General features: G+C 38.9%; 1 protein-coding gene across 7 annotated transcripts in view; it reads right to left on the minus strand.

The window, feature by feature from the left end:
* gtdc1 (glycosyltransferase-like domain containing 1) overlaps window positions 1-22,147 on the minus strand; it is a 102,253-nt gene that overhangs the window by 29,112 nt on the left and 50,994 nt on the right. For 5 of the 7 annotated variants that reach the window (XR_005709073.1, XR_005709071.1, XR_005709070.1 and 2 more), the window contains exons 7-11: window positions 17,191-17,300; window positions 14,106-14,250; window positions 7,726-7,796; window positions 7,440-7,531; window positions 6,380-6,641 (exon numbers count right to left, since the gene is read on the minus strand). Coding sequence is in view for 1 of the 7 variants with exons in the window: in XM_040147971.1 (XP_040003905.1) it covers window positions 6,567-6,641; window positions 7,440-7,531; window positions 7,726-7,796; window positions 14,106-14,250; window positions 17,191-17,300 (493 nt within the window). In the remaining 6 variants the exon portion in view is untranslated. Of the gene's footprint in view, window positions 1-726; window positions 6,642-7,439; window positions 7,532-7,725; window positions 7,797-14,105; window positions 14,251-17,190; window positions 17,301-22,147 lie in introns of those variants that run through there. The other 2 variants (XR_005709075.1, XM_040147971.1) reach the window with 2 other exon arrangements.

The following is a 22,147-nucleotide window of genomic DNA, read 5'->3' on the forward strand; positions in this document are numbered from 1 at the left end:
CTGTATTTTATTATTCCCTAAATCAGATGTCTCAGGACTTGGCAGCAGGACTGGGAACGATGGGAAAGTGACAGACTTAAACAGGCTTTTGTGGCCGAGTTTTTCACTAAATCTCTGCAGAGGAGGAGAAGAAACTGTGGTGGGGGGGGCTCAGCTTCATGACCTCCCTCCTGGAGATCACTGACACTTTTGAAAAACCGAACGAGACTAACGAGGCCACCGAAGCTTTCGGCACCGCGTCTTATTTCTCTGTTTCTTTGTGTTTGAGCCTCTCAGATGCTTTTCCCCAAACAAAAATCCGATGTATGTATTTATCACCTAATGGACTGGAATTTTCACAGATATGGACATGAATTTTTGCATATAGTAATATCTATATATTTATATGTGTATTTCTCATATATGTTTGAATATACTGTGCAAAGCATACAGATATATTCAACGTAAAAAAATTATATCTGCCATATGGACGTAAGTATTATGAACAATAGACAATATATGAGTTATTATAGGTATGTGCAGGGGCTACAGGGACTTCAATGTTTTTGCAAAACATTGAAAATAATATTCTTACTATCCAAGATGTGTTTTCAGTTACACAGAGGCGCAAGCGAAAAATGTTTTTAGAAAACTGCAGAGTTTAAAGTTTCATTTCAACAGCTCCTTTATTTTATACAAATTATAGAGCAGATTCAAATACACACACATAGTATTAAATTCCATATGTTGGGATATCTGTCTACTCACAGTTATATCTGTCTATAACTGACATTTACACCTTATGGTCATATATCAGGTTTTCGAAGGCTTTTGTGAGAGTTAAGGAAGCTGAAATATTTCTAACATAACATGTGGTCACATGAATGAGGTCTCTGTTGGGAGATGTCAGGTGATGCACAGAGCTGCTGCAGGGCTCAGACCGGACGACACTGAGCCGGAGTGAGGATCTATCAGGTACATCGGCAGCCGAGGGGCCTGTGAAGAGAGACGGGTTCTAGTTTCCGACGGAACTGAGCCACGCGATCCTTAAGCATGCTAATAAAGATGCTAATATTAGCATTCCATCATACTAATGTTCGGTGTGTTAGCATGCCAATGTTATGAAATGTTACTAAATGTGAAGAAAACCTTAGTAAAGCTGCAACGATTAGTCAATCAATCGGTCGGTTGATCAGGGGAAAACTAATCGGCAACTATTTTGGAAATAGATTTATTGTTTCAATCATTTTCAAGCAAAATTTCCAAACATTTAATAGTTCCCGCTTCTCATATGTGAGAATTTGCTGCTTTTCTTGCCCTTTCGTTATAGTAAAAGGATTGTCTGTGGATTTTGGATTAGCGGTCAAACAAAACACAACAACTCATAACATCATCTTTTGCTGTAGGTTGTTATGACTAGAACTTTCCGCTGTTTCGTGATGTTTTATAAACCAGAGAATTAACTGAGAGAAATAATCGGCACATCTTCATTACTTCTTCAAACTCTGCGACGTCAACTCGTTAACTGCAAGCACGTTAGCACATTGACATCAGCCTTTTAGCAGGTTTATTTAAATCACATACTAACACTCAACCACATTAACATGCTTACTGCGAGCATGTTAACGTGGTTCTGTCATGTTGAACAGGCTACACGCTGAACTTGTGAATGGAGGATTAAGGAGTGGTGGGAGTGCTGGGTTATCCTTCCAGCAGTAAAGTCTGAGTGTTTCTTCCAGGACTCCTCGGCTGACTCAGTCCATCCTCGGTGTTTCTGGACTGTTTTGTGTGACGGAGCCAAACCTCTCAGAGCAGCTATTTCATATAATAACTGTGGACCGCGGTGTTTCTGGAGAGCAGAGGAGAGTGGTGGTGATGGACGGCTGCCTGCTGCCTCACTTAGAAAAGAAAATCAGATGAAAAAGACGAGGCGAGGCGTGCCACGTTCTAACCAGAGGGCCCATTAAAAACATGGCAGCATATTGATAGCATATGACTGTGTCACATGAGGACAGCGTCGTCTTTTCCCTCTCTTTCTCTCTGCTTTTGTCCCTTCATGAACACACCGGCGAGCAGCAGCTAACATATGGCAGTGGTAAAAAGCTAACATGGAGCTGGCAGCTCGCTCGGATAATTACGGCACCTTTAATGCTCCAGTGTCTCCAGGGAGGGGCGTCTTCCTCTGAAGCTGAAGGAAAACCGAGGCTGGCCTTCATTTAAAAATGGGTCTTTCAACTGCTGCATTTTTTAAATAAATCCCAAGATAGCGGCTGACAGTCGACGCTGCTTTGATGCCAATGGTTAGGTTTCCTTTTATTTCTGCTGCTCTCTCTACAAAACTGGATAAATCACATTTCCACATCAGACAGACTTTTATTTAACACATTTAAACACAGCTATGTTTCCTTATCCAGGGAAGTGTTCAGAATAATTAATCAAAGGCTGGGGGCAGGTGTGACAAAGCAGCATACTGGGGGGGGGGGGCTGCTGGGGGTTGTCTTAGTTAGCAAATGTCATTCAACAGGACAAGACCAAGAAAAACAGAAACCGAAGTTAACATAATGTTAGCTAAGCTACTGGCAATTCAGCAGACAGGGCACAAAGCTAACATTACATTAGCAAAGCTAAGCTACTATCAGTCACACATTACAACAATGGCAGTAAACTACCAATTATGGCTCATAAGCAGCTGATCGAGCTGAAGCCGGCCGGCATGGCGACAAGAACGACATCCCCACAGAGGACGAGGAGGAGGAACGAAGCGCCGTGGAAAGAGATCTGGGTCCAGACAGCAGAGACTGATGGAGACGAGGAGATATGAGCCGTATGTCCCTTCCATCATCATGGACAACATGAGCTAACGTGACACACAGCCATAACATTAGCAGTGCTACGCTAACAATTCAACACCAGCCAATGAGGAAAATTATAGTAGCAGGCCACAGCTGCAAGACATCCAGTGTCAACTAAAGGGAGCTAACGTTGGCTGCTAACGTTAGCAGCTAACGTTTTGGAGATCAGACAGTGTAAACAGGGCACGAAGCTGATGGGACATGAGCAGAGTTTAGCTCCTGTTGATCCAACATATGATAGCATGATATTAGCGAGTCCAACACATCACTGAGGTTCGGCAGAGACCAGAACTCGTTCCATGCTTGTGGTTGTTAAAAAATGGCAGCTCGTGGAAACACAAGACTCCACTTTACGCTGAACTGTTAAAGACGCTAGATCAGACTGAGCCTCTTCAGACCAGAAGACGAGGTCCATCAGGCGTCAGGACGACACAGATGTCCACAGTCTGACACCTTCATTACCACAGACACATTTCCTCACCTCGTTTCTCTGAATGTTTGTGTGGTTGAGTTTGAGTGTTTGGTGCTGGAGGTGACGGAGCTACAATCAGAGCTCTGCAGAGCCAACAGACTGAAACCAGCTTCATTCCTGAAGCGTGAAATTAGTGTCGCTGTTCTTTGTTGATAATCCAACAGTTTTCAAAAACCCTCAAACCAAACTGCTTTTCTTTGACTTTTATACATTTCTCTTTTCTCTTCTTCTCTCTGTGACTCGCTGTCAGCTGAAATATTTCTTTGATTTGTTTAGAGACACCGTAAAACATTTCACCCTTAAATTTAAATTTACAAGTGCCTTTTATTGAGTTGTGATGTTTAAACTGAGTTTCTATTGGCTGCACTGTTCAATCAAATGAAAATATTCCACATTTCTTGTTACTGATTTTACACACATTTCACTAAAATTTAACTTTACTGATGATGAAATGAAAAACTATTATAACGGTAACTTCCCACTTTTTTTTAAGGAGTTTGATTAGGTGCCAGTCTGCGCCCTTTATTTTATTAATCATTATATTTTTTTTTCCTAGTCTTTGTCTTACTTTACCTCGTAACATTCTTTGATTTACTTTAAATATACTTTTAAATATATTTTTAATATGCATATATGGTCTGAGAAATTTAAAAATATGGCTAAAATATGTGGACTCTCCTCATAGCTGCAGAACTTCATTCAGAATCTTCCTGTTTTTAAGTTTCCCTCAGTGTCACAGTGACCCGGTGCCGGTTGTCTGAACGTCCACGGCTGCACTGAGAACAGGAGCTGATCACAGCCGGTTCAGCAGCTTTTAACGGGACGGTTTGACTACATGCGATCAGATACAGGCTGAAACAACACGGCTCGAGTTGTTGCTCACAGTGTAACTCACTGACTGCGTGGCAAAATCATACCTCCTGTGTCTTCTAAAATGATACAACTATGAAAACTTCTATCATTTAAAGTAAATCGTCGAAAAGCCTTTGAAAAACATTTAATTATACTGATATACTCAAAATGACCACAAGGAGATGCAAAACAACCACAGAGAATAAAACGAACACAAAGAAACACGAAGTGACTGCAAAAAACAGCGTCATTTGTTGTCGGTTTGAGCCTCTTTCAGTTAGAGGTTCCTATATACGAGGGGTGGGGGCCTCAGAGGCTGGACAAAAGCCCCTCTCCGAAACGAAAGCTAAAAATCGGGCTACTTTCTGTCAGGCGAAATCTGTCAGCACCGAGTTCGAGAGTTTTTTCTTTGTGTGTTTGAAGCTGAGCTCAGCGAGCAGGTTCCAGCTCCAGGCCTCAGTTTACTGATTCAGCTCCTGCAGCTACAGAGAAACATCTCAAACGAAGAAACACTGCCGTGTCTTTAAATCTGACCTCGGGCCAGAGAACGAAACGCTTTAATTACAGCAGAGAGTGACTCTCGCTGCAGCGACGCATGAGAGGACAGATCCACAGAGACAGCAGGCTGAAAATCTGACACCACCACCGAGAGACGGAGCACGCTCCAGCACGTCGTCCGTCCGCCCTCGCGACACCGCCGCGGACACCGTGCAGTCTCTGACGCTTAAAGTCAACGACCTGGAGGTATCGCAGTAAACGCACGTATTAACAGGCCAATGAAAAGCTTTAGAGCCTCTGTGTTTTATGGACTCTGCAGTAAAAACTTTATTAGCAGCGTGTTGTTCTGGAGGTTTATTATGTCATCGGGTCGTGACTTGAACCACGTGATGTTACTACACTTATCATTTACCAAAAATATATTTGATTTATCATTTATTTTAGTTCAAGTGTTACCATCTCACCAACCCAGGGCATAATAAAGTTAGACAAAACAACATAAAGAAGAAAACATGTTATTTTAGAACGTACGGATTGGACTGTCCTTTTAAGAAACAGGAATAAGCTCATCACATGGATAAAATATAAATCTACATATACATTTCAAAATAGGTTCAGGTTTCTAGTAAATGGCTTTTGTCAGATTTTTTATCTCATACATTTGTACTGACGTTTAATTTCTGACTCTGTGTCTTGTTTTTGACTAAACTACAAAATTTCAACAATTTCCTACTTAACTTTTTTATCCATCACATGATTTTGACTTGTTTTCTCAGTGTCTTTACTTATCGTCTCAAATGTTTTACTTACTATTTGAACTTTCACTCATCTCAAATTTTTAACTTTGCCCAATCATTTTTTTAAATTCCTTTAATAATTTGACTAAGTATCTCATCATTTTGACTCACCGTGACAATTTTTGGTTTTAATTTTTTACATTAATTATTTTACTTGTATAGTAATTTTCACGTTAACATGTTAATTTTAATATTTTTCCTTTTCTTGGGAGGATGTGCTCCCATATGGGTCCTACTTTGTTAAATCAAGAGACGTTTTACTTTATTATTAGATAAAAGTTTGTTCAACAAAGAGATGAAAATGTTTCAGGAATTCTCAGAAACATGATTTTGATTGAAACTAGTTTTTTTTGTTTTTTTTCAAACCAGGCAGATAAAGTTTTTGTTTTAGTTATCTAAGTTTTGATCTTTTTCTTTCTTGGTATAAATGGACTTCCATAAATAATAGACTTATTTATTGATCAGATTGAGATCTAAATTAAATTATTCAAAGAATTGTGAAGAAGTCTAAAAAAAACCTGATGATTGATGACAAACTTGCAGATTTGTTCACTTGTTTTGAGGACTTTATAAAGTTCAGTGTATGATGTACTGTCGCCTCAGTGGTAACAAACGTCTGTAGATCCACTTTATTGTGATAATTTGTTCCAGGCCTGAACCTGGCAGCTCAGGTGGAGCAGCAGACAGAAACCAGCGCCTGGCTGCCGCTCAGTCGGTGTGGTGAAGAACAGAAACACAACAAAGGATAAAAATGGATCCAGGCGGATATATGAGGTGGCACCGCCTGTGGAAACATGAAAGCTTTTACACGTTAACCCCCCACCCCCCCTCCTCTAAAACCACACACATAAAAGAGAGTTCTCCTCCAGCCGGAGAAGACGGGGACATTTACAGGTCCAGACTCAGCGTCTCCAGCCCGGCAGACGTACTTTAATTCGGAGCTCAGAGGTGCCCGAGACGCTCGGCCTGGACGTCACCGGCGCTTTCTGCGGGATGTGGCGTCGAGTCAGGCATGACAACGGCCTGGCAGACGGTCCGACCGCCTCCAAACCTCCAAACCTCCAAACCGTCCAACGCTAATGGACTGAATTCTCAGAGCCCTGGTCTGCGGTGCGTTCAGGGACCTTCGTCTGCCAGCAGAGTCTTAAAATGATCCTTCAGAGAGGTCCAGGAGAAGGAGGAGGTGTCGACCTGGAGAAGAGAAGAAATATATTATATTTATGTATATTTCTGAGTCACAACCGGTTTAAAGGAACAGTTCAACGGGTCGGGGAATCTGCATAGTGACAGCGAGTGATCTCCAGTGAGCTCAGATTTGCCTCTGGTTTCAGTTTCAGTTAGCCTCTGCCTGAGCAGAACTCCCTTCCAAACCTGCCAATGTTGTTTGTGTTTTTGTGTTTCGGTGAAAATTCAGCTCAGAAAATTACACTGCACACATTCTTTTATAAAACGGTTCATTCGTCTCTCGTCATATTTTTAAAAATATATAAACTTTTACCAAATGTTTCATCAGAAAGGTCCAGGAGGAGGAGGAGTCAACCCCGCTTCAGACAAAAACAATTATATAAACTCATCTTACACAGAATAAGTTTTGTTTTCATGAATTACAACAAGCAGTAGCGTGATCTTCAGTTACTCTCTACCTGAGAAAACTCCCCTTAGAAATCTGACAATTTTGTTTCTCTCGTGCGTCTTGGTGAAGAAACGCCTCAGAAAAACGGTTTGGTGTTTTGGTAAATTCGGCTTGAGTGAATTTACCCAATCATAAACCTCTCCTTAGAAAATAAATGTTTACAGGTTTACAGTGTATTTCCCAAAACGCTGAACTATTCATTGAAGGAAGCATTTCCACACTTTGGTAAATCCTCTAATGAAACACACTATCCCGGTGCATTATGGGAAACGCAGGATCCAGTGTTTTTGGACGAAAAGATTTAACACAGATCTAAACTGCTGCTTTATTCATGCGTCAAAATTGTGCGTTGTTACCTTGACAATGTGTCTGCGGGCGATGTCAGGCCTCCTGCAGAGTCCCTGCAGCCGTTTACACAGCTGCTCAGGCGTGGAGTACAGGTACTCTGCTACATTAAAAACACAGCAGAGAAGAAGAAGCTATAGCTCCATATTGACCAGTGTAACCAGTAAATATACATCTCACTCTGAAACGGGACAAACGGTACAGCATTCACCCAGAGTCAAATTTTTGATCTAAATATAACTCATGTAGGAGGAGACACCGACGTCCAGTATCACATCAATCGGTAATTTTTATTACCTGGAAATATTTCAGGATACACTAAAGCCTTCGGACACAGAGGATAACAGCCACAGTGAACAGCCTCTAACCTGTAAATTATTAAAAAATAAAATATTAAAAACACAGCAGCCATCGTGAAACACTGAGCATGGCTGGAAAGTAACTTCAGCACTGTAAGAGAATCAAAATGTTGAGGAACTTCTCAGGAACTACTCGAGTATTTCCATTTGATGCCCCTGGACACAGACATTTAAAAGTCCCCCAGCCAATCCTACGTAGGAACAAGACTCTTTGCCATCGTTGTTTTGAGTCTCTTTATTTTATTTTATTTTATTTTACTGAAGTTCCAAAAAGGAATGTTAACTCTCACTAGGAACAGAGGCTCGGGCCCTGTTCTGCTTTTTACTGTAGTATATTATTCAACAGATATAGTCACTGGTTACTTTCAGATTTACATACAAACTGTAAGATAAACTTACACAAGTCTATGACCTCTTACAGAAAGTTGTAGTTGTGTGCAGATCCACAAAACCTCAGCTGGATCATGTGCTGGATACAAACAAATCGATGCAATTTCAATGCGAGGACTTCTTTAATTATAGGTAATCGTATTTTTTTCCCCAATGACAGCTGATCGATGATGGTGGTTGCTGTCCTCCGAAAGACCGGAGGAGGCAAAATATATAATATGATAGTAAATCAACAGCAGGAATCATAACTTAGAGGGTGGTGCAGGTCAGACTTTGAAAACCTCGGGTCTGGACCCAATGACGCTTCCGCACGTTGAGCTGCGCTGCTAGCACGGCTAAAAACTCAAACCGCTGTGTATCTCATTGTGTTGTGCAAAATAATCCACTATTCAACCAAGATTTTGCAAAATGTTGTGTTGGGTAAGTATAAGTAGTCATGAGAATCCCAACTGATTGAACTGATGTGAACCCTGCTGACCTATTTAAATATTTTGTAGATGGTTGATGAATAATTAATGACTTTTCAATCTGTCTCCTCACCATCTCTTCATGCTGGAAACATTCATATTTAAACAGCTCATCTGACTGTAGTTTCACTGGATTTCATTTCATTTCAAAACTGGCTCTGAACAGGATCTCAGTTCTGCCGAGTTCTGGTCTGAAGGTCCAGCTCCTGTATCTCTGTGATCTGGATTATTGAGGTCAGTTCAGTTCAGTTGTCTGATGTGAGTTAATGTTTTCAGGCGTTTTATCTCAGATATAATTATCTGATCTTTAACTGTACGGAATGAGTTCATCATCACTGTGGGGCAGAATCCCTGACGATCTTAATTAATCAGATTAAAACAAATTAACCATAATGAGGATGAAACTCTGCTGACACCTCAGCTCCATCAACAAGACTCAAATAAAGAGGATTCTGTTGTTTCTACTCTGACAGACGGTTTAATACCGACCCACATCGGAGTCTTTCCTGAGGAAAAATCTGTCTGTTGTGCCGTTATTGTGTTAACCTGAGTTGGTGCTTTTATTTTGTTGACCCGGGTTACCGCTTTTATTTTCTCGTCCCTCTCGTCTCTCTTCCTGCCACTTTCTGCAGGTATTTCTGCCCCTGGTGCTGCAGAGTCTGGATCTGTGACTGCAAACCACCTACTGTCCCAAGATCGTGCTCAACACCCACTGCTTCAATTATTATGATCATCATTAATATTAGTATGATTATTACTATTATTATTAAATATCTTTATGTATAATAAAGATGTTTAATAATGAAGATGTCCCTCATCTTGGGGGAATGTTGGGTCTCTGTAAATAGTAAATTAGAAAGGGTACGATCTATATCTGCTCTTGACCTGAGCTGCTGCCAGAGACAGAAACTAGTCTGAAGTCAATTATGGTGACACTCAAACGATTTTTGTGATTGAATATCATTTGCATTTAATAGAAAATAGTCGAAATACTACTGATTTTAATAATAAATTGATTTTAATAATTTATCAAGCCAAGGCAAAACTGTTCTTGCTGGATTTATTGTTAAAAAAAAAAATACACAAGAAATAAAACATAACTGGAAAAACTAAAAATTAATGTTAAATCATTATTTTGATATAATTTTAAGCTTTTTAAATTTCTTGTATTATTAATGCTAACAACATGATTTTGATTTTATGTGACTTTCAACTGTTAGCATCCTAACACACTAAATGTTAAATATACTGTTAACATTCAAAAGATAAGGGAGCTCAACTAATATACAGTATATTTCCACAACTAGAGTGTACTATTTATGATGAGACATAGAGGGAATGGGAGATGACCAAGAGAAGACCAAAATCTGTGAGTATTGTGAGGGTTGAAAGACACTCTATGGTGGTTTCATTTGTGCTTCCACCCTAATGCTAATTTAATATGCTAAAACAATTAGTATTGAAGTATAGTATAGTATTTAGCTAGCTAGCATGTTCATAATGTTTAAGTAGGTGATTTGTCAGAAAAGTCTAGCATTTATGATAATTTAGAAAATTACCTCTATTAAAGCATTTAAACAGTCACAGTTAGCATTTCAATATCACAACTTTTTAAAATATGTAATATCTTTGAAAATAAGGGTGTATTAACATGCTAACCGCGAAGGGGATCTAGTGTTTACAAATAATGTGTTCACATGGTAATGTTTTATTATGTAACCTTTCACTTTAGCTTGTTAAAACTGCTAATATTTAGCATGTAAGTATGTTATTATGCTAATGTTAGTATGCATTATATTATGTAATAATCCCCTCTGAATGAAAAGAAGCTGTGACTTTTTGTTTCAGATTGTAATCTTAACAGAGATTATGCCTCCTAATATTTACTTTTGATTTGTAATAAATGGTACTTTAATAGTGATTAAATATACTATTGAGCAGCTTTTTTTCTGTTTCTTCCTGACATGAAGGAGGTAGTAGAAGAAGAAAAGGAGACATTTTTTGACATTCTCTCCACCTGATCTCCTCTCTCACATAACTCCATATTAAAATTGAAGCATTTAAAGTCCACGTTTCTCCATGTTAACCTTCAGAGTCAGACTGTACGAAAACCAACGAGCTGAGGTTCAGCAGAGCTCTGTGGGGGGGCCGAGGGCCTGTCCCTCCTGGTTCTGGATCAAAGACAAACAAAAACATGACTTCCCCCTCAGGGACAACACTTCTTCTTCTCTCTGCCATAATTAGTTCATGATTTGTTATCACAGGGAGGGAACAGTGAGGGGTCTGCACTCATTACACAAATAATACACTTTTATTTCTTTTATTCATTTACATCCAACACGAAAGATGTTACTGTCTCTGCTGCCTGACTGCCATTAGCTTCGCTGTGGACGCCAACGCTAAAACTGTAATACCAGGTCATTCATTAACTGGTTTCATCCTTTTTATCCCCTTGAACTTTCAATAATTTTGATTGACTGTTCTGAAATTTTATCCCCTGAAGAAAACAAACAAACAAAAAAGAAAAATGACCAAACTGCTCTTCAGCTGCTGCGCTAGCATTGAATGCTAATATGCTAATGTGTTATGATTTTAACATGCTCCAATGCTAAAATAGCATGTTACCCAGTTAATTTAAATGCATCCTGTACTCAAGAGACCATCCTGGTAAATTAAAGGTGAAATGAAAATAAACATTGGCATGGTAAATGCTAATGTTAGCATGCTAAGAAGATAACATGCTAAATATTACAGATTTTTTGTTATAATTACATGATATTAGATAGTGCTACAATTTTAATAAATGAACACCACAAAGTAAGCACTTTACCTTCAAGCATCCTAACATTATAATGGTAACTAGCTAACACCCCCCCTCCATAAAGCACACTGTGTCCCCATAAAACATCTGTACTCACACTGTCCCCCCATAAAACACACTGAACAAACACAGACCGTCCCCATAAGGCACACTGCCATTACACACCGTGTCCCCGTACTCACACACACTATTCTGACATTAAAATGTATGAACAACCTGATTTTCAGTCTGAATGGAGACAGAAACAAACTACATTCCTTCCTTTTGTTAGCGTTACGTCAAAGGCCTTTCATGCTCTGTTTAGACAAAGACATTTGCTGGCCTTTGGTAGTAGTTTGCAGTTTGTTGATTATTGTACACAATTCTGGTATTTTCTTTGGGAATAACTCCTTCGAAGACTTCCACTTCAAATGACAAATGCAGCTAAATTAGTCAAGCTGACACTTCAACTTCCTACAGCTCTTTCATTTTACCCTTAATTTTTCACTGTAACTTCAACCTTTGTTTCTCTCCGCACTGACTTCACTTTAAAACTGACACAGTTCCCTCACCAGTTATGCTTAAATTGACACACTAACTTGAAAAACCTTCAAGTTCACCTGGTGTTTACACTTAGCATAAATCAACACTAAAGTTTCTTCAGTCATCACACTCAGACTGACCATGTAACTTCCAGCGCTTCCATTTTCAACGCCGTTTCAACCTCTGTCAGTATCATAACTATTTCAGATATGTTTGATTTGCTCACTTTGCAGAAGTGAGCAAATTAGTTTTCTCCAACTTCTCTCGGCGCTTACACTTAGTTGACAGGTAAACTTCAATCATTAAACTGAAACGTTTTTCAGCATTTCCATTTTAACTGAAAGTTCTGCGTCTTTTATTTGTATTTTAGTATTTATAGTATTTCGTGTATATCAAATGTGTAAAACTTCTAATTTTCAGCAGCAGACCTAAAACGTTTTGAAAGAATTGAACCTCTTGTGGTTTAATTTGGTCGTTTTCTATTTGTTTTTTTTCTTTTTAATCAAACCTGTTTATTGTGTTTGCTAAAGAGAAGCTCCAACATCGCTCTGTTTTGTTTGTTTCAGTAACAAACCCTGGTGTGAAAACTTGACTAAAAAGCTCAGATATTAATAAGAAGGTCAGTGAGTCTCCATCAGCTACAAACAGTCCTCAGACATGAATCAGGTGAAGATCAGACGATCAGATCAGAGATGTTTGATTGGCTGTGGTTGAGACTGAGATCAGAGAGCCGGCTGCAGAGTACAGGTGACTGAAGTCTGAGCTGCAGGCTAATTCACATACAAACAGAGTTCACACCTAAAGGACCCTGCAAGACTCTATGGAACTCTACCAGGTCTCTCTTTCAAAAAACACCTAGATCTGATGAGACCACCTGATTAAATACACTTACCACACTCTGAGGCTGAAGGATCACTGAGTTTTATTACACAGATACTGAAGCCCCCAAACTCAGGTGGGATGAAAAAGGTAACAGTTCGGAGATTATTATTCTAACATGTAAATTAGGGGGTTTTGTGCATTTTTGGAGGAAACTGGATGGGAGAAAAATGTGGTGTTCAGTCTAGTTTTTCTTTTTTTACCTAAACCTTCCGTCAGTATCTTGCAAAAAGCTCAAAAATTAAAAAAGTCCCTCCAAATCCATCCACCACTCTGAGCAGACAGTGGATAAAAACCTCCCTCATCCTGTTTCCAGTTTCAGATTTTCAGTTTTCTCTGTTTCCTGTCACAGTAACTGAATATCTTTGGGTTTTGAGCAAAACAAGACATTTGAAGACGTCATCTTTGAATCTTCAAAGTTGTGAAGGGCATTTTGCTAAACAATTAATCGATTGTTCACAAAAATAATTGTCAGATTTATCAATAATGAAGGTAACTGATAGTTGCAGCCGCAACTGAAACATTCACTGACAATAAAATAAGAATAATTTGTTGCAAGTGTAACCACTTTTTCTGTCTTTTGGCCAGAACCAATTGTTTATCTGCTCAGTGTGATCTGCTGGTTGCTGATGCTTTTTACTCCTTGACCTCTTCCACCACCGAAAGAAGTTTCCTAAGTTAAAATCCACCGGCTGTATCACGTAGTGACGCATCATGTAACGATGCCTATAGCAGACACCGAATGTACCATAAACAATGAGGGAGCATCCGACGCAGAGCAGTTGACGTGTCGATTTACTCTAAAACTGATGTTTTAGAGTAAATGTGCGTCATTAAGATAAACTGAGATGTATCAGGATTCTGCACAGAAAACAAACCACCTACTAACCCCCCCCCAAAAAAAACTCTTCTCGGGGTCTGAACGAATCAGCCAGGTGGAATAGTGTTTATTCTAGATGTCAGATGTGACTAAAACTTGACAAGTTTGCAGATATATCTGCAAAAATCAAATTCATTTTACTTTTAAAATTTGATATTGAAGAATTGTTGTGTTATTGAATTTGTATCTGATTTTCACCAGTTTTAAATTTAAATTAAAAAAACCAATCGCTTAAATTCGAAGCTAGGAACTAAAATAATTCTCTCAGTAAATGACAGTTATTGACAGAACCCGTCTCAGTCTGTCTCTGATCATATCCGTGTCACGACGTAAATTCAATCCGGAATAATTAAACTCACATGGCGACTCCGAAAAACTCGTGTTTTGCGGTGGAGACGACCACATCGGCCTGACACAGCACCGCGAGGTAATCTTCTTTACTGGAGAGAAAACCCCAATTCAGGACGTGAGAGTCCAGCAGATGTCTGGCCTCTGAGAAGATCTCTGCAGAACGACAGAAGAAGAAGAAGAAACGCACAGGTGAGACTGTGATGAGTCTCACCAGGTAACATTAGATCAACAAGTCAGACCGATGAAATAACATTTCTTGTTTTGACGGGATCGTTTAGGTCATACTGAGATATGTTTTTAGGTTATGACATATTTTCGTATTCGCTACACACCAAATGACTCCTTTTTAAATTAGACACTTTTCTTGTTGTTACACAACAAGAAAACACATTAACCATATTTTTGTCTTACATTTTCAAATACTCACCATAATGAAAACAACATGTTGTTGGTGACAGGAACCGGGAGATGTAAGTTGTGACGCAACAGAAAATAAAACAGTTAAAATACATACTGCAACGAAAAAAGCTGAAATAAAGTTGGACTTTTGTGGCTTATTGTTTGATTGTGTGGTATTATTTTATTCAACAACAGAGAAAACTAAATGACATGGGCTGTTTCGGAAAAGCAACGGAATGATTCGTTTTTTTATTGCTATTTTTATTATTATTTTGTCTTTTCTCATCTAATTATCATCATCATCATCATTATCATGATCATTATTATTATTTTTATTGTTATTGTTATTAGTGTGGGTTTGTTTTTGGATGTGCAGCCTGCATAAGTTATGTAAGTTAAAATATATTCAAAGAATATTTTCTAGAAATAAATCAAAATGAGAGACAATATCAGCTGATGATAATTATATCCAAAAAATGAAAAAAGGGCTTAATTAAACACAGGAAATTAAATGTAAATAGATTTGTAAGCTTTAGATAATAAAAGTTCATATTTTACACTTTATATGTAATTTTATAAATCATAAGTTCGGCAGGTTTTCTGCAATACAAGAGGAGGAGGAGTAAATAACGAAAATGAGATAGAAACACTTTTTTAAAAAAGGCTGATATTTATGAATGTGGACGTTTATGAGCAGAGCAGAAAGACAAACAGGTGAGGGGTGAAAATAATCAATACTCTCACCCTATTAACAAAATCAAAGTCGATTAAAATTGTCCTAATGTGATTGCCTTCCAGCACCCATAAAGCTAATCAGTAAATATGAAGCTGGATTTACAGTCAGTGTGTTTATATCGCAGTAAAACTTTATGTCTCAATATCTCAGAGTGTGTTTGATCAGAGTGTGTTCATTACATTAAAACACACGCGCACACACACACACACACACACACACACACACACACAGCCATTATAGCATCATCAGCTGATGATACACTGTGTGTTTTATCAATTAAAAAGTGTCCTCAGACTGATGCAGTGCCGACCTCTGACCTTCAGATAATCTAATAACACAGGACGATCGTTTACCTCCAGACCTAAATAAAACACAGCAGAGACTGGGAGAGTTTTAAAGGTGACAGAAAAGTCAGAGCAAACTTGTGATGAAGAAACTGGTCTCTGTAAAAACGCAGAGACCGACGTCCGAACTGCAGCTTCAGATGGAGACCTGCCGTCCGATTGGCCGATGAGGTCTGTGTTTAATACCTAAAATATAATTCATACACTGTTTGTATTGACTTTGATGGAAGAGATCTTTCTCGGTGGGAGCGAGTAACATGTTTTTGATACTTTGCACCTGGCGGTGATGTTTCATGTTTCCCAGCTTTCAGCTGTGAGGATGATTTCCTGCTCTCGGCTGAGTTTGAATTTTCAATATTCTTTCTGTCCCAACTTTGACAAGCTGCCCAGTAACTGAAACTTATGGACGATGATGATTCAGGATTTCATGGTTTTAGAAAACCATTGGAAAGAAGCTGGTTAGCACATTAACATAAATGTCCATTAATGCATGTTGTCCTTGTAAATAAGCAAAATGAAATGAAGGACCGTGATATGTTGGATGATCCTAAGTCCTGTTTCAACACGACAGTGCCCTCGTGCACAAAGCAGCTCCATGAAGAAATGGTGTTCCCATTTTGGTGTGGAAGAACTGGACTGTGGAGGTCTTCGTGGGTCCAGCATCTAGGGCCAGATCTGAAATAAGCTTGTGGCAAAACTTACCTAAACCAATTGTGTGTCAATTAATTAGTGACAAAACAGAAAGAGTTTTCATCGGCCCAGATTCTGTTATGATTAATAACTCTCAATAAATCAATAAATATCTGCTTCAGTCCTGACTTTTCCAAGAGTTAGAGCCCACCTGCAGCCCTGATACAGTCCTCCATCAACCAGCCTCAGGTCCTCAGGAGCTGTTGTTGCTCCTCAACAGTGTTCACTAAATATATTTAAGACCTTTTAAGACTGCAGAGAATGTAATTTAACACCTTTAACACCTAATTATTCCTTAAGAGCGTGAATTTATTGACATATCAATTTTTTTTTTTCAAAACCTCAGAGCTCTATATAATAATAATTCTTACTAATATAATCAGTCAGTTAACATGACCTGGGCCCCAGGTATGGATTACTGACCACAGACCTCGTCAGGCCTTTAGGGCGCAAGGGCCTGACGGATCAGGGAGCTTCTGTATGAAGTGCCTTAATATTTACTGTTTAAAAGTCACAGAGCTCAGTTAGAAGAACATAAAGACACAAAACCACCACAAAGCAATGCAGAAAATTGATGGCTGGATTAACCAGTTCAAAAATAATCTTGATTCAATTCAGTGCTTTTTTAAGACTTCTCTAGACCTACACATTTGTAATTATTCAATTTAATTTAAGATTTATTTGGTTTTTCACTCAGTTGTGCTTGTTTTTTAATATTGTCACCTCTGGCTCTTTTCATCTCCCCGAAAACCACACAAGCACTGTATAAATAAAGATTGCTTGCTTGTATGACACACTGAAATACCTTTTCGTTGCTAAGTTGTTGAAAACTGAAAGACATTTCAATTGCATCACAAAGTCCATGTTTCACTTTGCTTTAAAGTGTTTGTGTGTGTGTTTAATGCGTGTTTACCATGTTCGTACCTGGTACATCAGTGAAAGTCTCTCCGAGCACCGACAGGTGGAAGTCGAGTCGTTTCTCCTTCAGTCTGAGCAGCGTGGAGAAGAACAGCTCGGGGTTTTTGTCATGTTCCCTTCAAACAAACGCAAAGAGTTTGTCAGTGATTCTGATGAACGGACGCTGCAGCAGCCACTTCTGATTTCACATCGCACGGGAGGAGGTGCAGAGAGGTAGGAGAAAGAGGGGAGGTGGAGGTGGTAGTGGAGGCGTTGGCGCTCCCCAGAGGCCTGTTGACAGAGCAGCAGGTGGACGAGTTAATGATCCTCGACCCGCTGCTCGTCTTCAAAGGCGCTCTCAGGTGCTGAACAGATGTTCCAGTGCTGATAATCTCTCAGGAACGCCACTGAAGAGCGAGGTCTTCGGACCGAGGTTCAGGAGACGTTCGAGAGCTCTCAGAGCTCAGAGTGGAGCGTCCATTTAGCTTCAGCTACAAATACACGTATATCATGGAGAAAGGCAAGTTTGTGTAAAAAAAAAAAAAGTCAATTTGGAAAATAATCACTTTTGGTTGACAATTAATTTGGGGAAATTTAAGGAGAACAAAAAATTTTGGTAATAATTGATGTTTATTCAATGTTGAGTTCATTTTCATTAGAACAATTTTGGAAAAAAAAATGCCCAAAAAACATTAACAACAAAACAAATACATTAATAATAAAATGTGGGTATGAGAACAATTTGAGTTAATTTTGGAGTGAGAACAAATTTTCGGGGTGAATTTTGTGTCAAATTTGGGAACTTTTAGAGTTTTAACTAATTTTAGGTGTTAACAAAATTTGGGTTAAACCAAATTTTGGATAAAGTCTGATAAAAAAAAATTAGTAAATTTGGCAGGGAAATTTTTGGTAAAAAATTATTCCGATAGGTTTTTCTCAATTTTGGAAAATTTTAAGAACAACAGATTTGGGGTAAAATCTTTGTAAAAAATTTGTCAAAATTACATTTACACAGAATTCCAGCACTTTCACTTTTTCGTAATCCCCCACTGATGTCAAATTGCCGTCAGTGACGCTAATTTCTTCCTGCACATTTTTCACCTTAAAAGTATCACGGCATTCCTGTTATTGAGAGGCTTTTAATATGAAAAATCTATAGCGAGAATTGAGTATCTCACATCTGTCGGGAAAAACAAAAAAGTGGAAAACCTAGAATGAACATGAGCATGAAACAGGTGTTTCTGTTATAAATAGGAAGAGTTTTTCAGAGTGGTGGTATAACATGGCTGGCTGAATTTCTACACTTCAGGTAATTTCACCCCTCCTTTTTTTTTTTTTACCCAGCCTTTATTTGTCTGCGCCCAGATATTTACCTTCTTTGTTGTTTGATTTTTTTCTGTTCCCTGTAAAGCACAATTACAGCAAGTTTATTTCACTGAAATCTGTTTCTTTTTTACGTTTCCCTTTTTTAAAAATTTCCATTACTCTTTCTAAAAAAAAAAAATCTTTTTCATTTGCTGACTGCTGCGTCTGGTTCAGGTGTTGGTGGTCTGATACAACAATGCACCATCACATACCGCCACATTAGGGCTGTTGTTAATGAAAGCTGATTTATTCGTATAAAAAATCATGTGCAGAGAGCGAGAGTGTGAAGGTCAAACGGCAGAGTCGACAGTGCGCAGCACCTCGGTGGATTTCCTAAGGTGAGGTATTAGTGAGCAGATTATTTCTTCTCATTTTCAGCTCTCAGCCTCTCGTCTCCCTCCGGACACAAAGATAATTCCCTCATTTCCCCAAAACCTTTTTAACTCCTTCTGTGAGCATCCAATCCCTCTATTCCCTCAGTACTGATACAGAAGAGGACAAAGACCGAATGAAAGGGAGATAACACAGCTCCCATCTTCCCCCGTCCTCACCCATCCTCCACCCTCTGAGAGGAGAAATGGGTGTTAATTAACGGGTGAGGATTCGACTGTCAGAGTCTCATTCAGAGTGTATGTAAAACACGCTCACAAATATGATAAATGTACGAAAACTAAATAAATCAACTAAAACTGGACTAAAAACAAAATGAAGATCTGAAGCGGCGGCTTCCTCAAGATGTGGCTCTGCAACAATCGGTCGATTTATCAGTGAGAAAATAATCAAAATAATCGTTGGTGACAATTTGCTGTTTTTCTTTGTGACAGTGAACTGAATATCTTTGGGTTAGTCAGACAAAAGCAGATTGAAGACAATTCCGTGACCTCTGAGAAATGGTTGTTTAACATTTCAGAGACCAAGAGATGGATCAGCTAATCAGGAAATAACTGGCAGATCAATTGACAATGAAAAGAGTTGTTAGTCATAGCCACACCGAGATGTTTGCAAGGAAATAAATGGAGTCACAATATTGTATATAATATTTTAGCTGGACTAAATCAAAACTTGATAAAATTTCAGGGCCGCAACTGACGATTTCTTTCACCATCGATCAATCTGCTGATTATTTTCTCCATCGCTCAATTAGTTGTTTAGTCAAATGTGAGAAAACAGTGAAAGATGTCCCAGTTTTATCAGAGTATTTGGGAATGAAGTCTGTCGTACCTTTATCTAAATGTCTTCATCTGAGTGAATCTGCATTTTAAATACATTACCAAAGATACAAAGGTTTAAAAAGCTTAATGTAAAATCAATCATGACTGTCCATTTAGCCAGAGGTTTCTTTCATTTGTTTTAATTGGTTGGAGTCTTCATGTCCCAGGTGAACATCCTGCGTTACAACACCTGTCAGTGGGACATCATCACCCGTATTGTGATGCATTCATTGTCATCACGTCCTTTTGGCCTCCTCTCTTTTTGTGACTGACTGCTTTGTTTTAGCAGAACTTTCTTTCGCATTTACCTTCCATGTTAAATGACTTCTCTCTTTATAAAACGTCGTTGGCGGCTGTATAATTACTACTTTCTAAATGTTTCAGCTTCTCTGAAACAACTACTGACAGTAGGTCTGCAGCTTATTTATCAATCCGATTCATCAGCTTTACGTCTCATTATCTGATTTAAAGACACGTTCTAGTGAAAAAGCTGAAAATGAGAAAGAGGGAAGCTGATTCATAAAGAGGATTTTTGTTACCACATACCATTAAATCTGAGTCCATATTTATCAAACTGCCCAAGGTTTACTCCAACTAACAAAGTAAAGAATAAAATACGTTATAACTCTAAAACTGTTAACTGAGTTAACATGCTAATGAATGAAGCACTGTTTTTCAATTGTTTGGTCTATGAAATGTCAGAAAATATTGAAAAATGCAGTTTCACACAGTCGGAGTTGATGTCAAAGACAGTCCAGAATCAAAAAAATTACAAAAAGGCAAAGGGAACAAAAAAATATTCACATTTGAAAAGCTGGAACAAGAAATTTACGTCATTTTTTTTAAAAGAAAAAATACCATAAATGATTAATCGATTATTAAAATAGTCGCAGATGAATTTTTTGTCGACTAACGGAACTGATTAATCGACTAACGGTTGAAGCTGAAACAGACAGTCGGATTTTTGACAGCAGGACTCGAAGCTCTAGGGTGTGAACGACTTTTTTTTTTTAGGAGAACACGTTAAAGACGTTCGGGGGCGTCATGATCAAATCTAACAAACGTTGGTCTTAATCCTCAGCAGTTTTTATGAATATGTCTTTGGCTTCATCTGCTGCTACTTTTACTTGATGGCAATTTTTATTTTGGGATGTTTTGTGTTCATTTATATGTTTGTGTTTAATTTTTCAAAATCTAATTAAAATATTAAAGTTCTCTTTATTGACCAGCATCAGACTGTGGACTAAACTGTTTAACCCTGACACCTCCCAGCCTCCGAACATCTCTCTGCTCCTTCATCATCATCATCATCATCATCATCATCGTCGTCCACATGAGGCTGTGTGAGAAATAAAACCAGATGAAGTGCAGAACACTGAGCTTATTAATATGGATGAAGAACCAAAAGGAAAAACTGTGATGGTCTCATTTACAGACGAGTGATTAAATATTCTGCTTCATGTTGAACCCAAGAGGTGCATTTTAAAATTCAAATACTATTCGTTGAGATTCACAATGTGAGTCTGAAAACCACAAACTGAACCAGAGCTCATTAAAAAAGAGATAAAGACACTTTACTGTAAAAATACATGATGTAAAATACACTTTACTGTCAAATACTCCATAAAAACAGACAGTTTACTGAGCTGAAAACTGACAGAGAAGCTGAAGAGTCTCAGCAGGAAACTGAACTTGGGAAACCGAGTCCTATTTTCTTCTGCATGCAGGTGAAGACAGAAACGGCCCGAGTCGATAAAACCAAGCAGCGACGTTAGGGTCGCCGTAAATTAGAGTACGAACCTCGTCCGAAATCCAGAGTGCCTCTACGTGATCTGAATGGCCACACTGAAGGTGGTGGAGAGCGCCGTCTAACACGTGGGTCCAAAACCAAGTGGGCTGAGATCCGGTGACTGTCAAGGCCACAGCACAGGATTCCCCTCATTGTCCTACCCATCAACCCGTTCAGTGACCCCTGCTGCCCCCTGGATGGGGGCACTGTCATCCTGCTTCTTCACTCGTTTTTCTGGTTCTTCCTTACGTTGTCACCGTCTGTACGTGATCTGACGAACTGAATGCAGACTTAGTCCTTGAAAGTACTGAAGTGCTGAACAGTAGATTTCGGGGGATTTAAATTAATATCTGAGGGGTGTGTGTTTTTTTTCCCCTACAACTGTTTTGAGCAATATAGTCATCATTATAAATAGATTTTTTGGAGCAAGAGGACATTTTCAGCCCGACGAGGTCGTCACTGAGTCACTGCTGCCTGCAGATGTTTCACAGTAAAAGCCCTCAAAGGGCATCACGACCCCCCAAGAAAAAATGATCCAAATGATCCAAGAAATTAAAGACACGGAAGATCCCAAAAGCCTAGAAACCGCATCAGCGGAATATAATGGGGATCCACTTAA

The sequence above is a fragment of the Xiphias gladius genome, chromosome 16 (genome assembly GCF_016859285.1).
Source record: "Xiphias gladius isolate SHS-SW01 ecotype Sanya breed wild chromosome 16, ASM1685928v1, whole genome shotgun sequence".
In the NCBI taxonomy this organism is placed as follows: Eukaryota; Metazoa; Chordata; class Actinopteri; order Istiophoriformes; family Xiphiidae; genus Xiphias; species Xiphias gladius.